This window comes from Thunnus albacares, chromosome 4 (genome assembly GCF_914725855.1).
Source record: "Thunnus albacares chromosome 4, fThuAlb1.1, whole genome shotgun sequence".
In the NCBI taxonomy this organism is placed as follows: domain Eukaryota; kingdom Metazoa; phylum Chordata; class Actinopteri; order Scombriformes; family Scombridae; genus Thunnus; species Thunnus albacares.
In genome coordinates, this window is record NC_058109.1 from 20,051,292 (window position 1) to 20,076,748 (window position 25,457).

Consider the following 25,457-nt stretch of genomic DNA (forward strand, 5'->3'; position numbering starts at 1 on the left):
ACTTCTTAAAGTCAATGGTTCAGATCAGTCAACCTAAATTGTTGCAGCTGGTGACTGCATGCTGATCTCTAGTGGCCAACAGCTGTAACGACACTACCAATCCAATCCATGCTCTTTCCTATAATTTATTCATTTCAGTTCACCACAGACTAAGTCAAGTTGATTGAATAGTTTATTAACCACAAACATGTATTTTATCTCCATGAAGTCAGCTAAGATTTGAAATGTAGTATCTTTGTGGAATCGAGGAAATCAAAGCAGACTGCCTCTTGAAGAGCTGTGTGAGTTAAATATGTGATTTTACAGTCAGTCTTAATCAGCTGTGGATGGATATACTGTAGGTTATGTTGGAAATGGAATCACCGGCTCATTCATCAGTATTTGGATTTTTTTTTCTCAAGTGGATGATTCGGGGAGACGGCCACAATACTCACGTATAATTTATGTATATAATCAATTAAATTCATGCTTTAGTATTTATTAACTCAGAAGTATATATTTGTTTTGTGCAAAATATTTCATGTTAAAGGTACAGCCTATATTGCACGGCTTTATATAGAAGTTCAGGGTTTGTATCACACTTCACTTGGTGCGTTCGCTCTACTTATCTGCACACACCGGTTGTAACAGCAGTCACCCACCAGCTGAGTGATCTGCATTTTGTGTTTTGACATAGCCTTCTACTACTAGTATACTATACAGCTACTAAACAGCTATTTATTTCACTGAATTCTGCTGCTGCAACTACTGTTACACAGTTTATAACAAAAACTTGAAGCACCATTGAACTTAAAGTTACCCTCCACTCAAAAATGTGTTTTGCTTATTGTTACTTCACTTGACTGCATGAGCTCCACTGTGTAGAATGATGTTTGTGAAGAGTTTGACACTAGAAGACATTTATCTGCAGAAAGTGGAAACTTTCCCTGTGCTCACCTTAAGATGTGTGGGTTTTTTTGTTGTTTTTTGGGGGGGGGTTTTGGAAAACCATATCAGAAAAAAATATTATTCCGTATTTTTATGTCTTAAAATGCGTCAGGAGGGGACCTTTGAACATTGTTTAATCTGTTTCAATTTGTTTTGAGGCTTGAAAAAATGCATTTTTTTTTTTCAATAAAAAATAGATGCATTTAAACAGTAATAAAAACACCAGGAGAGAACTACACATTTGAACACATAAACTGACCTCAATCTGTGTTTTCACCGGCACCGCCCGGCGTAGAGAATCAAAGGCTCCTCTGTGTACCTGAAACGCCCCTCGACTATTTGACGTGTCCGGCGGCTAGCGATATTTTTTTCTAGGATGGCGAAGTCATGACCCGCCCTATTCTGCCTCTGATTGGCTTATCCTGATATTCTTACCCTAGTTCTAACCAATCCAACCAACGTAGGCAACGACTATTAGCCAATCAGTGGCAGAGTAGGGCGGGTCATGACTTCGCCATCCTAGGAAAACAAAAACTTTGCCATCCAGCTACAGGCGGAGCTCCGCTTCTCCCAGCATGCTATGTACCTGCTGCTAGTAGGTGCCAGCACTGCGAGACAGAAAGATACTCTCCGCGGTGAGGTCAGATGTTTCGGTCTCTGTCTCCAGCATTTAGTTTTAGTTATCTGCCTCACAATTGGACTTGGGGCAGCTCATTTACATCTTTATCTGATTTTTTACCTGAGTAACTTAAAAGCAACTTTCACCGACAACGAGAGAAGCTCCAGACGGAGGAATGCAGTTTAGCAACAACACCTGCGTCCGTTGATAAACCGAAAAAAATACATCAGCGTTTTTGTCAGGATGGACGGCGTGAGTGTTGCCCGTCTCTCGTCAAACTTTAGGCCGCCTGTCGGGGGAGTTTTACCCGATGAAAATGTCGGGAAAGCTCCGTCCCAGGTGCCCGTGAAAAAACAAGCCGTGAAGAGACACCACCACAAACACAACCTGAAGCACAGGTACGAGTTTCTGGAGACTCTCGGGAAAGGAACATACGGCAAAGTGAAGAAAGCCAAGGAAAGATCCGGTAGACTGGTAGGTTTTTATCTTCACTTATCACCATTTTACCATTTAAACCAACTGTAATGCCTTAATCAACGATGCCCACATCTGCAGCCAGTATTAAGGTCTGTTTGTTCTACTGTCCTGTTGGCCACCTGTTGTTTGTACTATTTTTAGAGGCACCGTCTGCACAAAGGACGTCTACATTTGGATTTTAATTTGGGTAAAACTACTCAACAGTCTGTTAAACGTGTGACCCATATTGCTGAATTGCCAAACACTAAAATGGTCCAGTGTATTTGCTGATGAAGTTTGCCTAAGAGTTCTCTGTTTGCTCTAGAGGGGGGGCTTGCACTCATTTTTCCCAGTGTTTTTTGAACTCTATGTCCAGTCTGTGTATTTCATAAGAGCACAGAATAAGCCTTTAAAAAATCCATATACAGTATGTATTAATCTAAACATTTCTTCTCACTGAGCACTATGAAATGTGTGGATAATGCTCTGTTGGTTAAAAGGTTTGGCACAACTACACAGTCTTGGTCTGGTGTGTGAAGTAAAATAAAATTGTGCAAGCATTTCCACATCATTATATCAGTTTCTGCATCGCTGAGGCAAACACAATATCTTAAGTGGTAATTTGTGGTGTATTAAAAAAAAAAAGAAAGATGGCTTGCCAACAAAAGCAATGTGTGTGATCGAGATCATCCTATAAAGACTCTGACATAATGAATGATTGAAAATGATCCCTGTAAACCTGTCACTGCACACAAAAGGTTCGTTTATTATCAATATTATCAATTTCAGACATTCATTTAATCACTTCCCTATTTTATTCATCAAGGAAAAGGCGTTTCGTTGGCAATACAGAGTGAATTTGTCCCGTGGGGAGAGTTTAACACGGGAAAGTTGAGTAGCTTTCATTATGTGTTTCTGATGAAGTCAGGGGGGGAAAATGCAACTTGCCTTTCAGGTGGATTCCAGTTCTCCATGACCTAAGGGGAAATGGGAAGTATTTAACGTATAAATACTGTAGACTGGACAGAGATAAGCCAGAGATAAGGGGACATAGAGGAGTTAGCAAGTCTATCCCAGTCAGAACTTGTGATTTAAAAAAAAAAAAAAATTAGACATTCAAGCTTTTCTATTTCTAAACAGCTACAAGTGGATTATGGTGCTATTGGTTGACAAAATTGTAGAAAGACATTTCAGTTTAAAGCAATACAATTCAACACCTCCAAAATGACCTTAATTATGAATCGACACTACTCTTAAAAACGATATAAACTTAATGAAGGTAGGATTCATTTCAGGGCTGCTGTACAAACTGTGTTGTACTCTTGATAATTTGCATTCTGCTAGAGGACCTTTTTTTCTATATCTTAATGTATCAAACATTTATCCAGGAAATGTAAATTGTAGGAAAATTACCAAAAACAAAAAGCAAGGATGTAAATGCTTTTTCCACTTTGGTGGTTCAGTAGTTTCAGGTTCTGTCACTGCTTAAAAAAAAACAAACAAAAGAAAAATACTTGGCCCTAGAAGTGAACTGCCATTGTTGTTAAGTCTGGTTCAGCAGCCAAGTCATGTTTACCAGAAATGCTCTCTGTGAAAAGATTGTGTTTGTTGAGAGTGAAAGCACTTACAAGTCAAGGAAGAAACAGGAATTTCCCTTCAGTACCTGCAGTCAACAGGTAGAGATGCATGTTCAGCCTTGTCTACACACCCGTCTCTGCTCTCGCATCGTCTTGCATGACTTGCTGCCGCTGCCGCCGCCGCCGCTGCTGCGGCGTGCTTTTATAGGATATGAGTTGGTGTCTGGGATTCATCCCTCCAGGCAGCTCCCTGATCCGCGTTCCTCAAACCCCCCGTGTTCAACTGTCAAAATACAGATTAGCACAATTGCAACAAATATGGCTTAAATATCAGTTTGCATAGAATATAAATAGAGTAGACGATTAATTTGCTTTGTTTTTAATCTGCCTACCTTTGTATTGGCAGCGTAAAGGGCAAAGATATGTAATTTAACACAGGGAGTGACACAACATAAAGGGTGGCTTCATCTTGCGTGCGCTGTGCCACTATAGCTGTTCTCATTGTCTAAGTGCATAAGTTTGATTACATAACCCATTTAGGTGGGGGGGGGCGTTCAGTATAGATTGAAGTAGGGTTGCATGACGCCCCAATTAGACACTCTTTTTCAGTGATGAATGGTGAGTTTTTTGTGATTTTTGTTTTTTGTAGCGCAAAATTATTCTTTTAGTGTGTTTGTACAAGACCTGAGTGTGAAATATCAAAGATTTCAACCTCTCAGTGCTTATTGCGTGCAAACTGACAGCAACAAAGACCGCACACACACACGCAGATAACCTCACAGGGGTGTTAACTCATCATGAGTGTGACTTCAGCCCTGTCTGACAGCTTTGCAAACAAACGCAGGAAACCTCAGCTCCCAGAATCAGGAAAAAAAGGTCAGTGTGGTTTTGAACACCGAGGAGCACCAAGACCAGACGGTGACTCATGATGCGAGACGGGTCGTGTGTTGAAACTGATATGAGAAGTTGCTGCTTTACTCATTTCCCCCCCCTCGAGTATATAGCCTTGAAGGTTAAGAGGGAGAGGAAACGAGGACACCCCGCTACCAGTGCCCCCCGGTGCCCCATGACACCCCTCCACCTTGGGGTAGACGGCTGACGCACTCAGCGCGCAGAGGAATCTCAGGCATCTGAGCTCCAAATAAACGCAACATACAGACATGTATGTGATAGGTCTACGAACACAGACACGGACAGATACTATTCAGATTTAAATGTCCGTATTCTGTGGCTCTCGCAGACATAACAGCAGACAATAGATTTCTTTACAGCAGACAGTACTTGACCCGGCATTCCCTCTGCCTCGTCTGAAACAACACAGCAGAGTTTTCAGTTCACTGCCCATTGTTCTTCTCACAACAGGACGATCCTTATATGGAAGGCATTTCTTATTAAAGCTGCTGACCACTGTGTTGATGTTTAATTTGTCGTTAAAGTAGAATTCAGCTCTCACTTTTCAAATAATTCTGAAAAATAAAGCAGTCAAATATTCTTCCTTTTTTTTTTTTTTTCCAAGGTTGCCATAAAGTCCATCAGAAAGGAGAAGATCAAGGATGAGCAAGACCTGGTTCATATTCGCAGAGAAATTGAGATCATGTCCTCACTCTGTCACCCGCACATCATCACCATATATGAAGGTACAGTACACACACACATTTAGTGATTGTAGGGTGTGTGTGTGTGTTTTTTTGTGTGTGTGTATATTCGAGCGTAGCTTTGTTGTTTGACTTTCGGAGTTGAATCTCTGAGCCACATGCAGATTGAAACGTGATCCCTGGAAGAAGGACATCTCTCAATCAGTCTCTGTTTGAATTCAGAGAGTTTGGTCACGCAAGTCTTTGTGGTTACAGGTTACATAAGCACCGATACCAAAGCTGAACCCTGTCAGCGCTGTGGCGTAATGTGCAGGGCCTCGTGGCTTCCAATGCGCCTTCACGCCTGATGAGATGGTCATCGCTCAGTGTTGTCCACCTTTGTTTGTTTGTTTTGCTGTACAATTATCATGGGTCCTTGTTTATCTGAACGAGTGCGATCTAGAGGTTGTACAAGAAGATGGAAAACAGAAATATGCTTTAAATTAACAACATGTTACATATGTGTGTACTGTATCCCATTTAAATGCTTGGAGTCGCATGTTTTAAGACAAAAAAAATTTGGATTTCAAAAACAAGTAAATGCTGTTTGTTTGCTCTTTCAGTATTTGAAAACAAGGACAAAATCGTGATTGTGATGGAGTACGCCAGCCGGGGGGACCTGTATGACTACATCTGTGACAAAAGGAACATCTCTGAACGGGAGGCCAGGCACTTCTTCAGACAGATTGTATCAGCTGTGCACTACTGCCATCAGGTAAGGCAGTTTTTCTCAATGTAATGCGGTCTTACAGAACATATAAAGATGTTTACAGAAAGCATAATCTAGGGGAAATTGATATTATGTCTTAATTCATAAGTAATGCATGAAAACAGAATAGAGTATATAAGACCCTGTCAGATCTTCACCCATGGCTGCTACGTCAAACCTAATGACGCAGAGCTCCACTCAGACTGGCTGCTTGGCTCGTTGTTTTTTTCCAGGGCACCGGCACCCCCAAAGTTACATAATGGGCATTATTCAGTGTCAGCCTGCTGATTTGAACAGGGAGGCTGTGAGAACGATGCAGAAGGGAATGAACATTTGGTCTGTAGAGAGCCAGCGTCAGGGCTAAAGGCCAGCCATCCCAACACACACACACACACACGCATGGTCTCACACTCTAATGAGTGTGTGATGGGACAGAAGGGCTCTGCAAACACACACAATCAGTTGTTGCTGTAGTTCAGAACTGTAATTACAAACATTTAGAGCACACTATATTTTACTGTAGCTGCACAGCATTTATAAATATTGGCAGGACAGTTTTTACAGAGGGAATTGCCCTCTGTTAACCATCTGTCTTTTTTCACTTTTATTGAATCCTGATGTCTAAGTAAATATTGTATTTTCCGTGTCATATGCAATCAGGAAGAGGCCATATAAATTCTTATGTCACGGGTTATATTTTACACGGTGATGAATTTTAAAATATTACAGGCAAAAGTTCCTCCATGGCTGCATCTTTACAATAAATAAATACTACACAACCTAAAAAGGATGTGTCTGTTGCTACAATAAGTGCCCATATGTAAGAAGCAGTTGACCTGCATTTCTGAAGGCAAACCAAGTTCAAACTCTGCTTGAGTCAAAGGCATGCCCCCCTACAGAGCGGAGGACAATGAAGCATAGCTGACGTACCAGAAAAAAATCTTCACTTGGAAAAGAATGTGTTCTGACCCAGTAATGACTAATCCTTTTATATAATATAGACAATTTCCAGTAAACTGATGTGTAATGGCCTGTTAGCATTGTAAGAAATATTGTTATGCAAATAATTTATTCTTCTTCTTTTCTCTTAGAACGGAATAGTACACCGGGACCTGAAACTGGAGAATATTTTACTAGATGGCAATGGCAATGTTAAGGTATGTATAAGTCCCACACAAACAGAAATGAGCATTTACACAAAGACTTACAGTCATTAGAAATGTTTAAAAAGAGTAATATGTGTTATGAGAAATTGACGAGGGGTAGTGACACACAGAAAAGCAACAAAAGTTCTGACATTGCTCAGCTTGACGTCTACTTCTTGTTCTTGCAGATCGCAGACTTTGGCCTGTCGAACCTTTACCACGGTGACGAGTATCTTCAAACGTTTTGTGGCAGCCCTCTGTATGCCTCCCCAGAGATTGTAAATGGACGGCCGTACCGAGGGCCCGAGGTGGACACGTGGTCCCTTGGGGTGCTGCTCTATACTATGGTTCACGGCACCATGCCTTTTGACGGAAACAACCACAAAATCCTGGTCCAGCAGATTAGCACCGGAAACTACCGGAAACCCAACAACCCTTCTGGTGAGTCTTTCAGCTGAGGTTTTCGTCAAAGCGACTGAAAGATTATTTTGGTGTATATTTTGCACTTTATTTTATGACAATGTATTGTTTTCCCTAGTTGAAGACACAAATTAACAGAGTTTTTCTTTTCTGTTGCTCTCTATCAGATGCATGTGGGCTTATTCGTTGGATGCTGATGGTAAATCCTGAGCGCAGAGCTACAATAGAGGAGATTGCGGGACACTGGTGGCTTAACTGGGGCTACCAGCAGCCATTACTGGCTGAGACAAAGAGCAGTCCAGTAGAGCAGACCTCCTCACCAGCCTCTCCATCAACAACTCACCCTGCAGGGCTGGCCAGCGTCGCTAGTTGGCTGCGCCGTACATCAAGGCCTTTACTGGAGAACGGCTCCAAGATGCGCTGCCTGCTCCGCTCGCAGGGTGGTGGCGGGGAAGTAGTGCGGCAGCGCTCTCTGCGAAGATCGCGAAAGGAGAACAATGTCTCCCAGACCGTTCATGAAGGGAGCACGGACACTCGACCTTCCAAGGGTATTCTAAAGAGACGCAACAGCGTGAAACAGAAGGTAATGAGTGAAACCCCAGCTGTAAGTTCAGCGGAACCTCAGAAGGTCTTGGGTTTGTCAACACCAGCCAATGCTGCCCCCTCAGCTGCATTGCTGCCTCGCAAAGGTATCTTAAAGAAGCCCACAGAGCAAGAGTCTGGGTACTACTCCTCCTCTCCTGAGAACAGTGACTCCGGCTGGGTTCCACCAACCAAAGAGTGCCCTTCAGCACCGACCTACAGGAAAGGCATCCTGAAGCGCAACGGGAAGTTCTCCTCAGGTGGGCTACAGGAGTTTGGCTCTCTGGACCAGCTGGCGGCTTCTTTGCCCCGCAGTGGCACCAGGTCGAGACCAAGCGGGGCCATCAGCGAGGACAGCATTCTGTCTTCAGAGTCCTTTGACCAACTGGATCTACCAGACCGTGTAGGACCACCAACACAAATGGATAAACCAGCCAAGGCTAGCATGAGAGGATGCGTATCTGCTGACAACCTGCTGGACATCCAAGAAGACAGGATCCTTAGAGATGGGTTGCTGAGACCCTGGAACTGCTACGAGTCTGGAGTGGCTGACAGTGCCTTTTCTATCACAGACTGTGATAATGTAACAGAGGCTTACAAACAGGCCATGATTATACGGGGCTCTGCTGCAAGCTGAAGACCAGTGATAAGTGAAGGACACTGAATATTGAACTGTTTTTCATTGAGTATCTTAAAACGATTGCAATTTTGACATGATAGCCAAAGTGCATTATGTGACACTACCAGCACAAAGTAGTGATGATTATTTTGGCGAACTCCGGGAGCTGCACCAAATTGTACCAAAAAGGGAGGAAACTTCTTGTTAAACATCGGATTGTACTTCAGAACGCGTTTGATAAATGATACCTACTTCAATTAGTTTATTAAATAGCTTGTAATTTGAATTTGAGTAAAACAGGCTAATAATTGCCAGATGGCTTTGTATTTTAGAAAAATTATAACGGTATCTGCACTAGAAAATGTCTATTTCAAAGATTCTCAGGAGAAGAGAGCTGCTGTTGGTCGATCAGGAGCTCCAGTTTAGTTTTCAACATGAGAACTTACTATCAAAAGTGTAGCTGATACAAAAACATGAAACCAAAACACTGGTCTGCAATGTCAAAAATGAACAGTTTGTAGAACATATTGCTTCAGCGATGATAAACTGGGAAACAGACATCTGCTTATATTATAACTGCAAAATATTTTTTAATCCAGTTAGTGTCATTTATTCTCACCAGAGCAGTTTGAGAAGTGTTTATGACTTAATCGCTGTTTTGGATTCTAGCTTTGTGAAAGCTGATCATCTGTCAACATTATGTTTATCTAATTACATCAGTAACATATAGGTTCAGTTTTAGCATCGGTTCTCTTTTACCATGTACTACAGCTTTTACTGCATTTTAGGATGTGGGGGAGGAATTACATTTCATGGATACCAAAGAGCAATTTTGCTAATGTTTCTGGATCTTTTTTTGTTTATCTTTATTTAAGCACAAGCAAAACGTGCCAAGAGGACATTTGTTTGTAACAGGGACTTCAGCTCTCAGAGCGTTTTTTTAAAGTGTTGTTTTTCCTTGAAATGACTTGCTCTAAGTTTGGATAATGACTTGAAATAATAATCATGACACACACTGACTCACAACAAAAGCAACTTGTAGAACCTGCTTTCGCTCCCAAGCCGACACTGGTACACAAACACAGGTGGCAGTTTCACAGGGAAGGTGGGGCACATTATGCCACTTCATGGTTTTTGAAGGTCTCAATTTAAGAAATCAGTGAGTTTTGAAACTAAATTGTGAGCTTCAGCTAACTATGCTATGTATAATGTGGCACACACGTTACTGTGGGACCTTTCAACTTTCAACTGAATATTGGAAATTGGTCATGAGGCTCAGGTGTGATACCTGGGCCGATAATTTCCCAAAGCAAGATTAGGTTAGCCATATAAAAAAATAAAGTAGAATAAAGATCTTGGTTACTCAACACTGGAAAACAAAACTTGCAAAAATAGATTCAAGAATTAAATGTATTAGATTTAATAACATTTGCTTTGTAAATATCTTATTTGCTTATGTGCAAATCTTGCTTTATGAATACCCCCAGTGGTCGAAGAAAAGCACATCAGTATGTTTTTGTGTCTGTATGAAATTTCATGCTGCACACTGCGATTACTGAATTAGATTGTCCTGCTGGCATTGAATCAGAACATCAAGCCGGCGCCTGGAACAGCACTTTATCAGACCATCGAAACCTGAGAGCTGATAAATAAACTGTGCGCTCATCATTTTATTGATTTCATGTTACTTCAGTTGCACAAGTCAGTAACCAGAATCTGCTGAAACCATGCTGTTGTTCAGAAACTGGAATGTAAAGAATGTTTTTTTTCATTTAATTATTATGATTTCATTTAATTGTGACTTTTTTTTTTGGCACACTACTTTATGAGGCTGATCAGGAATTTAAAGCCAGTATTTGTGTGTAAAAGTAAACTAAGAATTCTCTAAATTTCAACTGGAAGTTCTTGTCATTTCTGGAGTCTAAGGGATCGTATTAAGGATTGAGCTGTACTCAGTCACTGGTGATAATTGATCATTTATGTGTGACAAACTGGAAAAATGCAGTCAGCCTATGGGAAGACAGATCTAAAATGGTATTTGTTTTATTTTGGTGTAATTTAATGTGCAATTTGGGCATTTCATCACAGTTTTTGTGTCTCTTGTCCCAGAAGAAGTTGCAGGTGTGCAGGCTCTATGAATATTTTTATTATCTGACTGCAGCTAAAACTATCTGTGCCAAAGTTTACTGGCTTATCCATTAAATGACTTTGTGATCTGCCACGCTGTTGTTAGCGGGATGAGGAAATCAATAAAAACAAAACAAAGTACTCAAGTGCTGCCTCTTGTTGTTAGTGACCTACAAGCCAATGTTTTATGTAGTTTAACAGTATTGATATTCTATGTAGTCACAAGGGAATTCACTACCATGTTAAACATGCATGCAAACATCCATTAAAACTTAGAACTGTCCATATGTAAAGCTCATGTTACATTTTCAATTCATTCATATACCTGCACAGTATTTGAATACATGTGAATAGAAGATATTACATTAAAAAATTAGCAAACATTGCTATTAGGATTCAAAGCAACTCAACTGTCAATATCACAAAAAGTTAAGTGTAACAGAATAAGGGAAGCAAGAGCAACAATGTTATATTTCAAAGCTGCATTAGCCATTACAAAATACTTAAAAATGTGCAGCAACAGAGTGATATTTAAGAAAAATTTGCATCATTTCTCAAACTGTAGTAACATTCAGTCAACATGCAAAGAGCCATTAAAATTAAATGGCGTATTTTTGCCTGCTACCTCTTGTTCTCTCCTGGCTGTCAATGTACAATTGATGGCAGGGAGGAGTGTTGAGTATTAGAGCTTCATTTCCTCGGGTGATGTCACCGGTGTCAATACAACATCCTGAATGTCAGCCGGGGTGTAGCTGATCTCTGAGCTGCATTCCCCTGATCTGCAAACGCTAGCCTGGAAACAAGAGGGCAGGCTGAGCTCCAACACAGTCCATAGCTGCTCATAGCAGAGGAGAACACAGTTCTGTTCAGGGTCAGATGAAAAAGAAAAACAATCATAAGGTCATCAGTTGGTCATGGACAGACTTTTTCTGTGGATCTTGACCAATATTACATGTGTTGCTCTTCCAAAAATGGATTTCACAGTTGCTACTTTTCCTCAGACTGATTGTTCGGGGCACTGCTAAAATAGTCACAAACACACCAGTAAATACGCACAACAAGGAAAAGTTAAAAGTGATATTATGGTTTTACTTTGTCTGAAAATGCCACTTATACATTACCCTTACCAGATCAATGGCTAGAAGGTCGGCCAAAAACTTCATCACTGAATCAGAGGAGTCGTCCACTAACTTTAGCCTCTGCGTAGCAATACTCACACAGGCACATGCAACAGTGGAGGGCAGGAACACTGAAAACTTGCAGTCTGGGAATAAATTAAAAATAGATTACTTACACTAAAAATGAAAAAGAATCACATCTAGTAGTTGCTATTTATCATAAGCACTTTACACACAAGACTACTGCAACAATGAGAAAGTCAGTAAGGGAAAGGTGGTAGGTAATTAGACATATGCTACCATTGTGTACACACCCTGTTAGACAAAGGCAAGTGCTTAACACCAGACATTTCCAAAACATGATCATCTGATATGATATCCTAATAGCTTCAGGCAGGAGAAATGCTGAGACAAAAAGTCAGCCATTCAATTCCGGCTCAGACACCTTTTTGAATGGTGTGAACAACGTCAGGAGCTGGGAATTGTCTTAATTTTATGGGTTTTAATGTCAAATAGCTTGTCTAAAAGGGCCTGACTGACTGTATCCCTGCGACCTGTTGCCTCGGGCAGCATCACAGAGATTCGTGGGAAATCAGCCAGCTGAATAGAGGGACGCAGGTCTTTCACAGCAGACAATACAGGATTACACAAACTCAGCTCTCTGTCTCCAAAATGAACTGCTGACACATCGTAATCAAAGTTATGGCTCTGCTTTGTGCCAATTGTTACGTAGAGAGTCACCAGTAACCAGCTACATTTAATGCTCACTAGCTGTTAAACCGGCAAAAAAAATGTACTTTATTTAACTGCAAAGGATATACGATAGCTGAGTTAATTGCCTTCAAACAATAAAATGGCCTTAACTGACCAAAGAAATCATTTAACACAAGAAAATAGGTGAAAACAAAATATTTTTTTATCCACTCCCAACTGTGTCTTGCTGAATTGTATTTGGAGAAACCCTCCCATCGTTGTGTAACTTACCTATGGCTGCCAGGGCAATGTAGGAGTGAACATGCCTGCGCATGTTTTGAAGGTGGTTTGGTCGAACAAAGGGGAGAGCGTGAAGAACTGGCTCCAGGAAGTCAGAGGGTACCACAGAGGCCAGACACCAGTCTAACCTGGACACCACCGCTACCTCCCACTGCTACAATACACAAACACATTCCTCTGAACCAATAAACCATCAAAAACTCCACTACAGGAGTAGTGTCACAGAAGTTGTTTTTATTACGTGGATACAGATTTTATCTATTTATTATAGAGAAAAAAAGCTTTTGAACTTTTGATTTCACAATATATGGTCCCCTATAACATCTTAACACCCATCTAATCTCAGTGAAATGTGTTGTACATCTTTTCATTTGGGGAAACCAGGTCCTGGTGACTGTAGGGCCTGATTCAGGAGCTTCTTGAACACACTTTAAAGCCCTATTTTACAGATCAATAAGTTGTGTGTTGTAGAAGTTGTTTATAGAGAAATAAAGCTGGGTGTGGGAGTTGTTATTAGAGAGATTGTTGAATATTTTCTGCTTAAGATAATCATGACTCTCTCAATAGACTGATATACACAAATTCCACTTTTTAAATCTTTGCACCTCTGTTATCTCAAATAACATGTATAGGTCATGTACAACAGGTTTACCAGGATGTCAGAGACTGAAATGGAGTGGTCCGTGTAGATGCACAGCTTGCTAGCAGTCAGGGGGACAGTCTCTCTCATTTTGGAGGCTAGGAACATGGAAACAGCCCCCAAGAGTTGAAGGTTGGACTTTTCAATGGTAAAACGGCGCAGGTAAGAGTCCAGGTAATGCACCGCCAATGGAAATACCTCCTCCTCACATTTCTGCTCCTCGCACACCTGTGGAAGAGCCGACTGTCTCTATTACTTTCAAGTTATCGTTGTAAATTTGGCTTTTTTTCAGTTTGGGACAGGCCTGGCTAATTCTGCCTACCTGGAACATCCACACTGCCAGTATCCTCCTCATGTAAGGCTGGATATCTGTTTGCACCGCATCAAAGGAGGGAGACACTTGGCTGGTGTTTTCCAGGACCGTCAGGTTGCGTAGTGCTCTCACGTCCCCGGTGACAGCAGGGTCGCGGCCCGCCCGAACAAACACTTCACCCTGCGTTTCAGCCGCATTTTGATCTCTGGCTCGATTTTGAACCTTTTCATCCGCATAAAGATCCATTTATTCAACTGCTAAGTTGAATGCAGAAGCAGTCAACCATTTCTACTTCTAAACCGTTTATATACACCGGAGAACACCTTAAAATATCAATGAACCGTTAAGCTAACGTTAGCTCCCAACTGATAACGGTCCTACAACTTCACAAACTGCATACATAAGAGTCTCTGTAGGACGTCATATTTTCATTTAAGCCGAATTTCAATAATTTTCAATATGGTCCAACAGAAAAAAAAAGTAATACTACGCGTTTAAAGTCGTTTTAAACGGCTTTATGAGGCTGTTAGTTGCTACACGGAAGACACGTCGGTGCTCTGAGCAAACTAGCCATAGATGCTAATCCTAGTAGGAGCCGTTAAAACGTATAACCACTGTAGGCTTTACGGTATAAGATATTTAATTTTTTTTTATTTTTTTTTTACAACCTTTAATCCCCCTGGTGTGTTTGTGATTGTGGACTCTAGTCGCATAGCACGCATAGTGCTGCAAACTTGTATAACATTACCTGTTTCAATAAAGCTGTTTAACAAACAAAAAAAACCTAAGTAGCTATGTTTATCACAGATCATCATATAGTTTCTATATCTATGATGTTTATCATTTTCATCATCTTAATTCAGCATGTTAGCATGCTAAAATTACTAGAATTAAACTAAACACCACGTACAACTGGGCTGGTGGGAATCAGAGCTACATTAGTTTTGTGGGTATTTAGTCATAAACCAAAGTATTCCAATGTAAACTTGGACTTTTCACTTGTCACCTGATGATGGCACTACATTTAAAGTTTAAGTCCCCCTTCACTCAAAAAAGTGTTTTTCTTCTTGCCTCTTTGGTTGGACATCACAAATAGTTTGGAGCCATTTTATGAGGTAGAAGGACTAGTTTTCATTTTAAACATTTTAATGAGGGAATTGTCCTTTTTTTGTGCAGAAACCATATTTGATGCACATTATCACTCAAAGTATTTATATATGTCTCAAAACATGTCTGGAGTGGAGCTTTAAGGCATAATGGGGACAGGAACATGAATGTACCAATTCATCAAATCCATCAAATTGTCGAGACATTCAAAATCATGGTAGCGCAGCAGGGGAGGAGGGTTCTTACAGTGTCTGGGAATAATGCCTGTACCAAAGTTTGTGACACTCCATCCATCATCCATGTTGAGATAGTTCACTGGAGAAGTGAAAACTTTGACCTGCTTGGTGATGCTACAGATAAATCACCAAAATCAGAATAGGCTTCATCCCCCTGGGGACCGTGAATGTCTGTACATTTCCTGGCCACCGTGTAATAGTTTTTTAGATACAGAAATGGTGGACTGACCAACTGACAGACTGTCAGAAAAGCTTTGTTAAAAACCCTTTCTGGTCTACTTGACAGGTCACAGATGGCCCTAATGGTTCATCATCTGAATTTGTTTCCTTTTCAAAGATACCCAGGCAGGTGAAATTAATATTCTCCATGTATGAAAACCACACTGGCCGTTGCTCATTAATGTCATGAACATATTGGAAACTCAAACCAAATAGCCAGTCCCAGTTTTTACCTTCTTGTGTGTCTCTTCAAAAGGTGTGAACATGCAATGAAGAGAAACAACTGATCCCCATCCAACTTTCAAAGATTTAGTTTGTTTTTAATTCAAATTGTTGCTTCAAAACAACAGTTGCTCTTCATCAAATACACACAAATACCAGTTTTATATGGTATTCCCATATAATCACTGCACTGAAACTGCAGGAAAAAGCTCAGAGATTCACAATATGAAATTCGAACTGCCACATCACTACTGATGTGCACGTTTGAATGTGCAAACTAATCCGAGCAGCGAATAAAATTGTGGCTCTGAGACACTGTAATGAGTCACTGTGATCTCGGAAACTGACCTTTCATAGGACAGGAATAATAAAGAAAGAATTAACAAGATTTTCTACATGCTAAAGAAAGCATGAACATTTCCATCAGAGTTGGAGGATGCTCCTGACCACAATGAATCCTCAGTCCATTTCAACTGTAACAGGGAGCCCAATTTCAATATCCCGCGACTCTGAGTTTTGCAGTTCTCTGCGGATCTCTGCAGAGATCTGAGGGTGTGTTTGTATCTTGAGCAGCTCCAGCAGTGCTGCCTTCTGTTCGGATGCCAGGTCAGCCTTGTAGCGCTGAGCCAGGGTGAGTAAACTCTGATGCCACAGCACAGGAAGCACACGTTTTTCATTGCGGAAGGACAGGAAGTGAGCCACCAAGGCATCCAGGACACGGAAAGGCAGGGCGTATTTCTTGTCAAGCAAGAGACGTAGGAAAATGCTGTTGGCGCCGTTATACTCCATCTCTGCCAACTTAAGCATCGCGGCGCTGAAAGACAAGAAAGATTGAGCATGCACGTTACACAACCATCCGCGTTATGCAACCTTCACCATGCCGTACTTTGCCTGTATCACATAAAACAAAGTTTTGAAGGATAACTGGCTTGAATCTTATATCTGACAATAAGATGTTGACATCTGTCCGCTGGTGTGTCTCAGTGAAACGAAACCTTACCTGGAATGGAGCACAGGGATTGAGCACTTTGTGAGTATGCTTCCAATGATGATGGCTTCCCTGAGAGTGCACGTTCCAGATTCACAGAGGGGAATCAGTATACCTGTGTGACGGAGAGAGCACAAAATATTAAAAGAGTACTACGTTTCATTAAAGTTTGGAGACCTACCAGAGACGGGTTAACATAAGAATGGTAAAAAAAAAAAAAAAGAATTAACACAGAGACCGAAATATCCTCATTTTAAATTAGATCCTACAATTCCCATAAAGCTTTCACATCATACAGGATGGATGGTAGAGATGAGAAAGATCCTCATGTTTACAACAGTTGTATGATTGCAGTTTGCCAATACAACACTACCCATTAACAACGAATGGATTACTTTTAATGTTGGACTTTATTTGTTTGGTTATCAGGCACTTTTGTATTTTAAACTGCTGAGGCAGATATATCAGAGCAGTAAAATCTTAATTACAACTTACAGCTGCTGACATGAATGCTATTTGCAAGCCAGAAAGTGAAAATTATGATCACTTTTATATTACTGAACGCTGCATTCAACCCTCTCTGCTTCCAATTTGTAATGCACACGTTCTGTTAAAAGTTTGTAGTCTTCATGCCCAAACTGAGATACCTTAGTGAAGACATGTGAGCAACATTTGACAAAGCTCCTCCTGAGCCACAGAGCGCATTACACAACTGTTTTCACAACTATAAAACTCCCTTTCACCAGTAAATGGATTTTGACATAGCAAGCTATTCTCTGATTTAAAAGCGTACAAATAAGAATCGATACGTACGCAGATGACAGCAGGATGCATTCACTGAACTGGAACAAACTTTCATTTTAGCCTACATTTTACAAAAGTGTTTGAAGTTTAATACAGTAGTTACTACACTAACCATGATGTAATTCCAGATGGAACTGGAATTACATCATGGGCCAGTTTTTCATTGTTGTTGAATGGGGGGGTGAAAACACAGTCCTGTATTTTTCAAATATTTCGTTTTTTTTAATTTCTATTAATTAATTTAAGAATATAATTGATATATGAAACTGTTTCTTTTGGGACTATATCCAACAACAAATGTCATTTTTCTCATGAACAAGTGAGGAACAACAACTTATACTAATACAAATTTGGCAAAAATGAAAATGTTTCCTCTGTGTTGCACTACCAGACTACAGATGTAATAGCAGATTTGTGGAAAAAATAACAAAAGTTTTGGTTTAAACTATGAAAGTGAAAAGTTCAGCTTTCTTCAGGGGCCAAATGTTTTTGCTGGAGGGCCAGATTCGGCCCATGGGCCACTATTACCCTACCGCTGTAGTACACAGTATAGTATATTTGTGAGTAACACTGCCACCTAGTGGTGGTGTCTCATACTGGAAGTTTTCATAATATGGGTCATGGGATGTTTGGGGAGAACAGTTCTGTCAAATGGGGACAATCACACAGGACTGGCAGGATTAAATGGGGAAAAAAATTATCCTTGATAATCATTGGCCATAACAAATTCTACATATATGAAACATTATAGGACCCAATTAAATATGAGTGTGTTAATTACTGCGCTTTCAGAGCCAATGGTGTTATTTACCCTGTGGACACTGGCTAATCCTCCGTCAATGTCCTCAGAATAACGTTTCTAAATTTAGCACTGAAATGAGAAATGTGATGCGTCCCAGAAAGCTTGTGTTTTCTTCTTCTGTCAAATCCTCTCTTTCATTACTTTACCCAGTTTTTTTTCCTAAGGGTCATGTGTGACCACAGCTGTGCCTCGCATTAACTGGACATTTAATGAAACTGGTAATAGCTAACATGAAGGGCTGCAAAGCATATTAGGATATGAAATCCAACACAATGTTTCCACAGATAATTTAATTTCACCAACAAAGAGGAAGGTGAGTGGGATATGACTGGTGGTACAATCAGGCTTTCAAGATCAATTTTACTTCACAGAGGTAGTGGGATATTATTTACCATCCAACTGGTGGAACCATTGAGAATATGGTGAAAACAGGACTGGCACTAATGCATTCAGTCCTCAACAATTAAATGATAGGTTCGGGTTTTCTGTCTTAATACAATACTGACATGTCGTTATGTACGTGGAAATGGGTCTTGGTTGCTGTAACAATCCTACTCTCCATACTGACTCTATATCCACTCGCTGAAGCATCATATGAGTGTCAGCTGAACTTTGGAATGCATTGTTTCACAAAACGAGGGCTGTAGATTTTGTCCTCCAGCTTCTTAATGCTAAGCTAAGCTACACGTCCCAACTCTAGCTTTGTACTCAACACACAGACATGAGATTAATATAAATCTTATACAAAGAAAAAGGAAAGTCTGCATACTGTAGCTCCCCTTTCTTTAGATGCAGTTTAATGGGACATCCACAAGCGACGTTTCGAGCTACATGCTCTTCTTCAGAGCTCGAAACATCACTTGTGGATTTCCCCCTAAACTGCTACAGTGTGCCGACTTTCTTTTCTCTTTCATACATTGTTTCTTCAGTCCAGCACCTGTTTTAAAGTTTTTAGATGTGCGCATCTACCACAAAATTATTAACATAAATCTTCTCATCTCTCAAAAGTAGAGCAAAATGAAACTATTCCTTTGAAAAGGTTAACTTTCTGTCTCACCTTTGAACCATGCTCCTGGTTTGAACAAAGCCTTCTTCAGGGCACTGTAGAGATGAAAGTTGAGTCGCTTATACTCTGCAATATCATCCCGTACTCGAGGCAGCAGCACCAGGTTGTAAAATCGCTGAGCCATTCGTTCTTTCAGATTGGAGGAGAAGATTCTATAACAAAAACAAACAAAAAAAGAAATGTGGTGAAATATCTGCAGCAAACACAATTATTCTGTCAGCGTAAAATCATCAATGAGAACCAATCCAGCTGGGGACTCACCTTGTTGCTTGGTACATGGCAGCTGCAGTCCAGGTCTCTGGATCAGTCAAATATAGCACCTGCTCCCAGTTTGAAAGCGCTGGGATGATTTTGAAAGCCTTTGGCAACTTACCACTGCGATATTTTGACAGAACCTGAATCAAAAGAACAAAAATTACAATTTAATTTAAATGTGCTTCAAAATTACAGTCAGGCCTGACAGTGACGGGCAGAGCGTTGACTGATTTCTGCAGAGCTCTACTGACATGAGTGCACTCATCATCTGCTCATGCCCTAGTTAGAAGCATTTAATTTGTCCCCATCTGTATATATGTTGGTGTGTGATGCATGTAAGGGTTTCATTTTAAGACAACTCACCTTATTGACACCTTTGTACACTTCTATTATCCTTGGGTCAAGTTGGGGCATTGGAACCCCCGACACCTCTGACATCACTGTTCCTACCTCAGTCTGCTTCTCAGTTATCTTCTCCATGATAATGTCAGCTAAGGTCCGTCTACAAGAACCACAAAGAGAAAACAGTCAGACGTCTAAAGCAGAAACTGAGCTGATGATTTCTGTCATTTAAGTTCAATCACTACAGCTGGTTTCAGGATGAAGTCAGAATGATGCTGCATCTTGCCTCATTGGGGGGTTCTTATTCATGAACATCTCAATGGCCTTCTCGTCGTCAGGGTCGACGACAACTTCAGTGTCACATTCAACATCGCCATCACCAGCTCCGGCTTCTCCCAGCGCTGGCCACTCCTCGTCGGAGTCTGCGTCCTGAGTTTCAGACCCTGAAATGTCATTACAAAACAAAAACGGTCAAATAAGATGCTTGCATAAATAAACCAAACAGCACCACTGATGTTTGTGAAGCACTCTACTGTTTAAGATATCTACCAAGTAGTTAAACCACGACTGAGTGAATTTTTTAATGTAGCTTTACGTAACCAAGCATGTTCAACACATATACTCAGTGAGATGTGTCAAGGTCTTTGATCAACTTCTGTTCTTTGAATATATAGTATACAGTGTAGTTTAGAATATAGTATTCCAGATTTACCACTTTTCTGTCAGTAAACCAAATTTCTGAGAATAAGTATAAGTAAGTTATTAATTTCCAAATCTCAGAAGATACATAGGAATTGATTTGTATTATTGAAATTATGCCACAGTCCATAGAGGGTAAAGGTTATTAAACCTACATATAATAGCCAAATGTATGTATAACGTGAACATTACACTTATGTCAGTGTTGTGCTGGTATTCTGCAAATTAATATGGGGGGATTAATAACAGGGGCCCTTTGAAAAACAGCCCCACACCAAAAGGATATATAAACACTCATATGTACTATATGATGAATATAAACATTTCCAACTTTGTGGGTGCAGTTTAAGAGTTAAATAATAAGTCGTACCAAGGACAGTGACTGGTGTTTTCTTTTTCTCTGGTGCCAGGCCATACTCGGTCTGAAGCTCCTCTTGTTGAATCCGGGCCTGTTGTAAGATCTTCCGTGACAAACGCTCGTCTACGTACTTGTCTTCGTTTTCTGCCCGGCTGTCTCTGCTCTTCACCCGGCCTCGGGCTCGGACCGTGTCCGCCTGCAGGATCTGGTCGGCCAGCGCCACCGCCGCTCCGCTCTTTTCTCCTCCTCCTTTGGACTTTTTCACTTTCGGCATCACTGCAGTTTGATGAAAGCTGTGGCTACAATGTTGGTATTTGGTGTTGGCATGTGCGAGCTAAAGTCAAGTTGTTAAAACACTGTAAACAGTCCCTTGCTCAACACGTGCAGCTCTTCCGTACGAGGGAAGTGACGTAGCTGAATTCAGCACGTAACATCCGAACTTTTTTAAGCTAGCAAAAAATTAGCAGCTTTATTGGCATGATAGTGTTTTATTATCAAGGCTATATCAATAAACAGCATCATTAATTGCCAAGAATGTCTCTTTAAAATGTTTAAAATGTTAAATATATATTTATATTTTATATTTAACATTACCGGAAGACCCATTTTTCACCCGGATGTATTCCATTGAAAGCCAAGAAAGCAACTGGAGGCAAAACATCAATGGGGGTCACTTGGTGAGATGCTTATGGTTTTATCTATATATATATTTTAAAAAATATAACAATTTTAGCAACATTATATGATTCCCATATAGCCACGTTTTCAGCACCCTTCCTCTAACACCGTACATATGTTTCTCACCGTACATCGCTTTGTTTCATTCACACGATGCTCTGCAGGAGCATTAAACGCCTCTGATAACACCTGACTGCAGATTGGATGTTTTCTAACATGATATGGTGTTTTGTCTGTGTGTCCCATAGTGTGTGCCAGGTGCCTGTGGCAGAGGGGAAGAGTGTGCAGCAGACAGTGGACATGCTGCACAAGAAACTGGAGCAGCTGGGAGCGGTGAAGCAGGGCAGCTTCTGTGTAGACTGTGAGACATACCATGCAACAGGAAATGTCAGCGGTAATATTTAATTTTTTACTTTTTTATTTTAGCAGTTTTATTCTAAAAACATAAGAAGGCAGCACATTTTCCTCCACTCAAAAATGTGTTTTTCTTCTTGTTCCTGCAGTTGAATGTTTGAGCTTCACTGTGCAGAATGATGCATGTTCAAAATTTGACACTATATGGCTGTTTTCACACAATATTCAACTTAAACAAGTGTGATGTGGAAAAGCCTCCAGTGCACAAACACCGAGAATAGACTTTACAGTGAAGTAGTAGACATCATGTGTCCTGCAGGTAAACTGCATATTTATAGAATCTGGAAATTTTAATGAGGGAGAAGGAGTAGACGCAATTTTATGGGTTCTAACATGGTAATATAACCATATCAGACACGTATTATTGTTCCAAGCAGAGTATTTTTGCATGTCTTAATACATGTCTTTAGGGGATCTTTAATACTAAAATTGGTGCTGAAGCAATTAGTCAATTAAATTAATTGTCAACAGTAATTTATCAAACAAAAAATGCAAAATGATAGCTGTCTAGGGCTGCAACTTAAGATAATTTTCATGATCAATTCATCTGTTGATCATTTTCTCTAGTGATCGATAGTTGTTTGGTTCATAAAATGTCAAAAAGTGGTGAAATATGTCGATCACACAATGTTTTGTCACGACCAACAGTCCACAACCCAAAGATATTCAGTTTAAATTCATAGAAGACTAAGGAAACCAGAACATATTCATATTTATTGGAATTTTCTTCTCAAAAAATGAATCAACCTGATTAATCGATGGCTGAGTCCAGCTTCTCTCATCTGAGTATTAACTGCCTTTCACTGTTTTATAACAATGTAAAGTCAGTATCTTTGGGTTTTTGACAGTTGGACAAACAAAACAAGCATTTTTAAGATGTCATCCAGGGCTCTGAAATTTTAACGGACGTTTTTCAGTATTTTTTAGACTAAATGATTAATTGGAAAAAATAAACAAAAGATGAATCAATAATGACAATAATCGTTAGTTCAAGTCAACTTTTATTCATATAATGCAATATCACAAATTTGCCTCAGAGGGCTTTACAATCTGGCAGCCCCTCCCAGACGTCCTGTGTCAGCCGAACAGTGTCAGAGAGACACTGATTTTTTTTTTTTGATTTTTTTTTTTACATGAAACTGCTTTATTGAGTGTTTTTACTGGTTTTAATTCCCATGTACACTTGTTTTGGAGAGGAGACATCTGCGGAGAATTCGGCTCCTGGTAAAAACCTGCTGAATGTCTGGATCTCAAGTTGTCAGAGAAAAAAGCTGAGCAAACGTTAGCAGCAGCTTGGCTTGCAGCCCCTCCGAACTGGTCAACACAACAATATATGAAGAAATTTGGAGCTATTTGTTCAGCAGAACAGTTAGAAGTCACGCAGGGAGGAATAGTACAAGCAGCTGACGTTGGCTTGGGCTGAAAGTAGAAAAAGTTGGAAACCGAAGGTTCAGAACAGTGTGAAGCCAGTGCTTTTTGCTCACAGGGATTATTTCTTTCTAAGGTTACCTCATTATTTGACACTTTGGCCACGTTTAGTGTGAACATCCGACATTGTAACATTATATATATGACTGAAAATAAGGAAAAGCATAATAGGTCTCCTTTAAAGTTGGATCTACACTGTATTACCTTATTGTTCTAACAAATATCTACACGCTGCTGAACAGTGCTTCATATTTTAAAGATTTTCTTACATTTCTGCGTCTAAATCATTAACTATGAAGGTAACTACTCACAGCTATCAGCCAAACATTAGTGGAATTTAATACCACAATGTTTCCCTTTTAAGAAGCTGTGTTAAAGTAAATTATCTTAAGTGGAAACACTCAGTAAAGCAACAGTACTATACATAATCACAGTACTTGACTAAATAAACGTAACACCTCTGACTGTCAGTCTTATCTATCCATTACAGGTCAGCCCACCAAGCTCTTATATGTGATGCACAACTCTGAAACTCCCTTGAGCTGCCTGGCTCTGTTCGAAGGCGGACCCTGCCTCATAGCCGATGCAAACTTTGACGTTCTCATGGTGAAGCTGAAAAGTCACTTCCAAAACGCCAAGGGCCACAAGGTGGAGTGTCGTGGTTCAAGATACCGCTACTGTGACTTCTTGATAAAAGTTGGTACTGTGACAATGAGCTCCAGCGCACGAGGGATATCAGTAGAGGTATGTAGATCATACTAGTGAGAGTAGAAATTTAGATTTTACCCACTGTGACTGTATATCAACTGTTGGTGTGTTTCTTCAGGTGGAGTACTGTCCCTGTGTGGTTCCAGGGGACTGCTGGAATCTCGTGAAGGAGTTCATGCAGTCGTTTCTCGGCCCCAGCGTCCCTGAACTGCCGTCTGTGTTTGCTGCAAAGCCTGAAGGGCTTTTCGCACCAGCAGACAGCGTCGACACCATGACTCAGTACCTGGAGATGTTCAACAAACTTCGTAAACAGCAAATCCCAGGAAGTAATGTGCGTTGAATTGTCAGCGGGAATGGAGAGATCTATTTTTTTATGTTTGTATTGATGTTGCCTTAATTCTGGTCCTGTGGATCAGAAAGGTATCCAGGCATTTTTGAAAGCCCGGGATTTTTTTATGGCCATTTTTTGAGCCTCAAAATTGCATTACACCTTCCTATTTGATGAAAACATCTTGTATTAAAGAGACATAGTGGAGAACAGTAGACAGAATCTGTGTGTTCTGTGATGATCTTTTTATAATCATACTCTCATACTTCAGATGTCCTCTTGGTGGGGTTGTAATCACCCCAAGAGATGTTACAGCAGGTACACTTTTAGCAGCAAGTAAAATGACAGATAATTATAGTTTTGCTATTTGGTTATCTTATTAGATATCTTGTTATGAGGTATTATGCTTATGTGTAATTAGTTTATCAAGAGGTCTAATCAGGCAAAATGTGTGAAAACATCTGTAGGGGTGGACCATTGGTGTGCATAATATTTAAAATCATGTCTACCATATAATAATCCACCAATGTAATATGTATAATAATGTAAAACTCAGTCTCCATCCAGCTGAATTAATACCTTTTACTTCTGATACTGTAAATATGTTTATTTTGCTCATTGTACTTCTAAACCTTTACTTAAGGAAGATTTTGAATGGAGGACTTTCACTTCTGATCTTTATAATGTGTTATTGCTACTTTTTCTTAAAGGACAAGTTCACAATTTTTCAAGTTTGTCTTAACACAACAGTCAGGGGCCCATATGAACACTGAAAGAGGTTTTCCCCTGGTTGTAATCATTCCTCCTGTTCACACTGGCTATTAAAAGATCCCCTTCAAATGTGATGGAGGCCAAAATCCACAGTGTTTCCACACAGTCATTTTGTGCAAAAATGCATTTAAGAGTTCATCTGAAGCTTATATG

At 40.2% G+C, this 25,457-nt stretch overlaps 5 protein-coding genes across 7 annotated transcripts in view; 3 read left to right on the forward strand and 2 right to left on the reverse strand.

Moving 5' to 3' along the window:
- Positions 1–25,457, forward strand: part of cse1l (CSE1 chromosome segregation 1-like (yeast)) — a 287,251-nt gene that overhangs the window by 14,160 nt on the left and 247,634 nt on the right. The window lies entirely within an intron of this gene.
- On the forward strand, positions 1,195–10,961 carry nuak2 (NUAK family, SNF1-like kinase, 2). Its single transcript, XM_044347941.1, has 6 exons — positions 1,195–2,020; positions 5,096–5,216; positions 5,777–5,928; positions 7,014–7,079; positions 7,256–7,508; positions 7,655–10,961. The coding sequence occupies exons 1-6, from the start codon at positions 1,790–1,792 to the stop codon at positions 8,704–8,706; spliced, it is 1,875 nt and encodes a 624-aa protein (XP_044203876.1). The 5' UTR covers positions 1,195–1,789; the 3' UTR covers positions 8,707–10,961.
- ccnd3 (cyclin D3) lies at positions 2,762–14,506 on the reverse strand. 2 transcript variants are annotated; one of them, XR_006403007.1, is made up of 7 exons: positions 13,889–14,506; positions 13,579–13,794; positions 12,918–13,080; positions 11,943–12,079; positions 11,441–11,677; positions 3,666–3,862; positions 2,762–2,979 (listed from the first exon to the last, which is right to left on the reverse strand). XR_006403007.1 is itself a non-coding variant. In XM_044347970.1 (5 exons), exons 1-5 carry the CDS (start codon positions 14,123–14,125, stop codon positions 11,498–11,500), a joined length of 933 nt encoding a protein of 310 aa, XP_044203905.1. In that variant the 5' UTR covers positions 14,126–14,506; the 3' UTR covers positions 9,286–11,497. The 2 variants fall into 2 exon arrangements, 1 of the variants encoding a protein (XP_044203905.1); XM_044347970.1 differs by lacking the exons at positions 2,762–2,979; positions 3,666–3,862 and having other exon boundaries at positions 9,286–11,677.
- Positions 13,627–24,748, forward strand: med20 (mediator complex subunit 20). 2 transcript variants are annotated; one of them, XM_044347981.1, is made up of 4 exons: positions 13,627–13,728; positions 21,904–22,049; positions 23,988–24,241; positions 24,324–24,748. In XM_044347981.1, exons 1-4 carry the CDS (start codon positions 13,712–13,714, stop codon positions 24,543–24,545), a joined length of 639 nt encoding a protein of 212 aa, XP_044203916.1. In that variant the 5' UTR covers positions 13,627–13,711; the 3' UTR covers positions 24,546–24,748. The 2 variants fall into 2 exon arrangements, with proteins under 2 accessions (XP_044203916.1, XP_044203917.1); XM_044347982.1 differs by lacking the exon at positions 13,627–13,728 and adding an exon at positions 21,490–21,654.
- bysl (bystin-like) lies at positions 15,737–21,378 on the reverse strand. Its single transcript, XM_044347955.1, has 7 exons — positions 20,990–21,378; positions 20,207–20,363; positions 19,942–20,080; positions 19,585–19,718; positions 19,315–19,475; positions 16,664–16,766; positions 15,737–16,477 (listed from the first exon to the last, which is right to left on the reverse strand). The coding sequence occupies exons 1-7, from the start codon at positions 21,249–21,251 to the stop codon at positions 16,123–16,125; spliced, it is 1,311 nt and encodes a 436-aa protein (XP_044203890.1). The 5' UTR covers positions 21,252–21,378; the 3' UTR covers positions 15,737–16,122.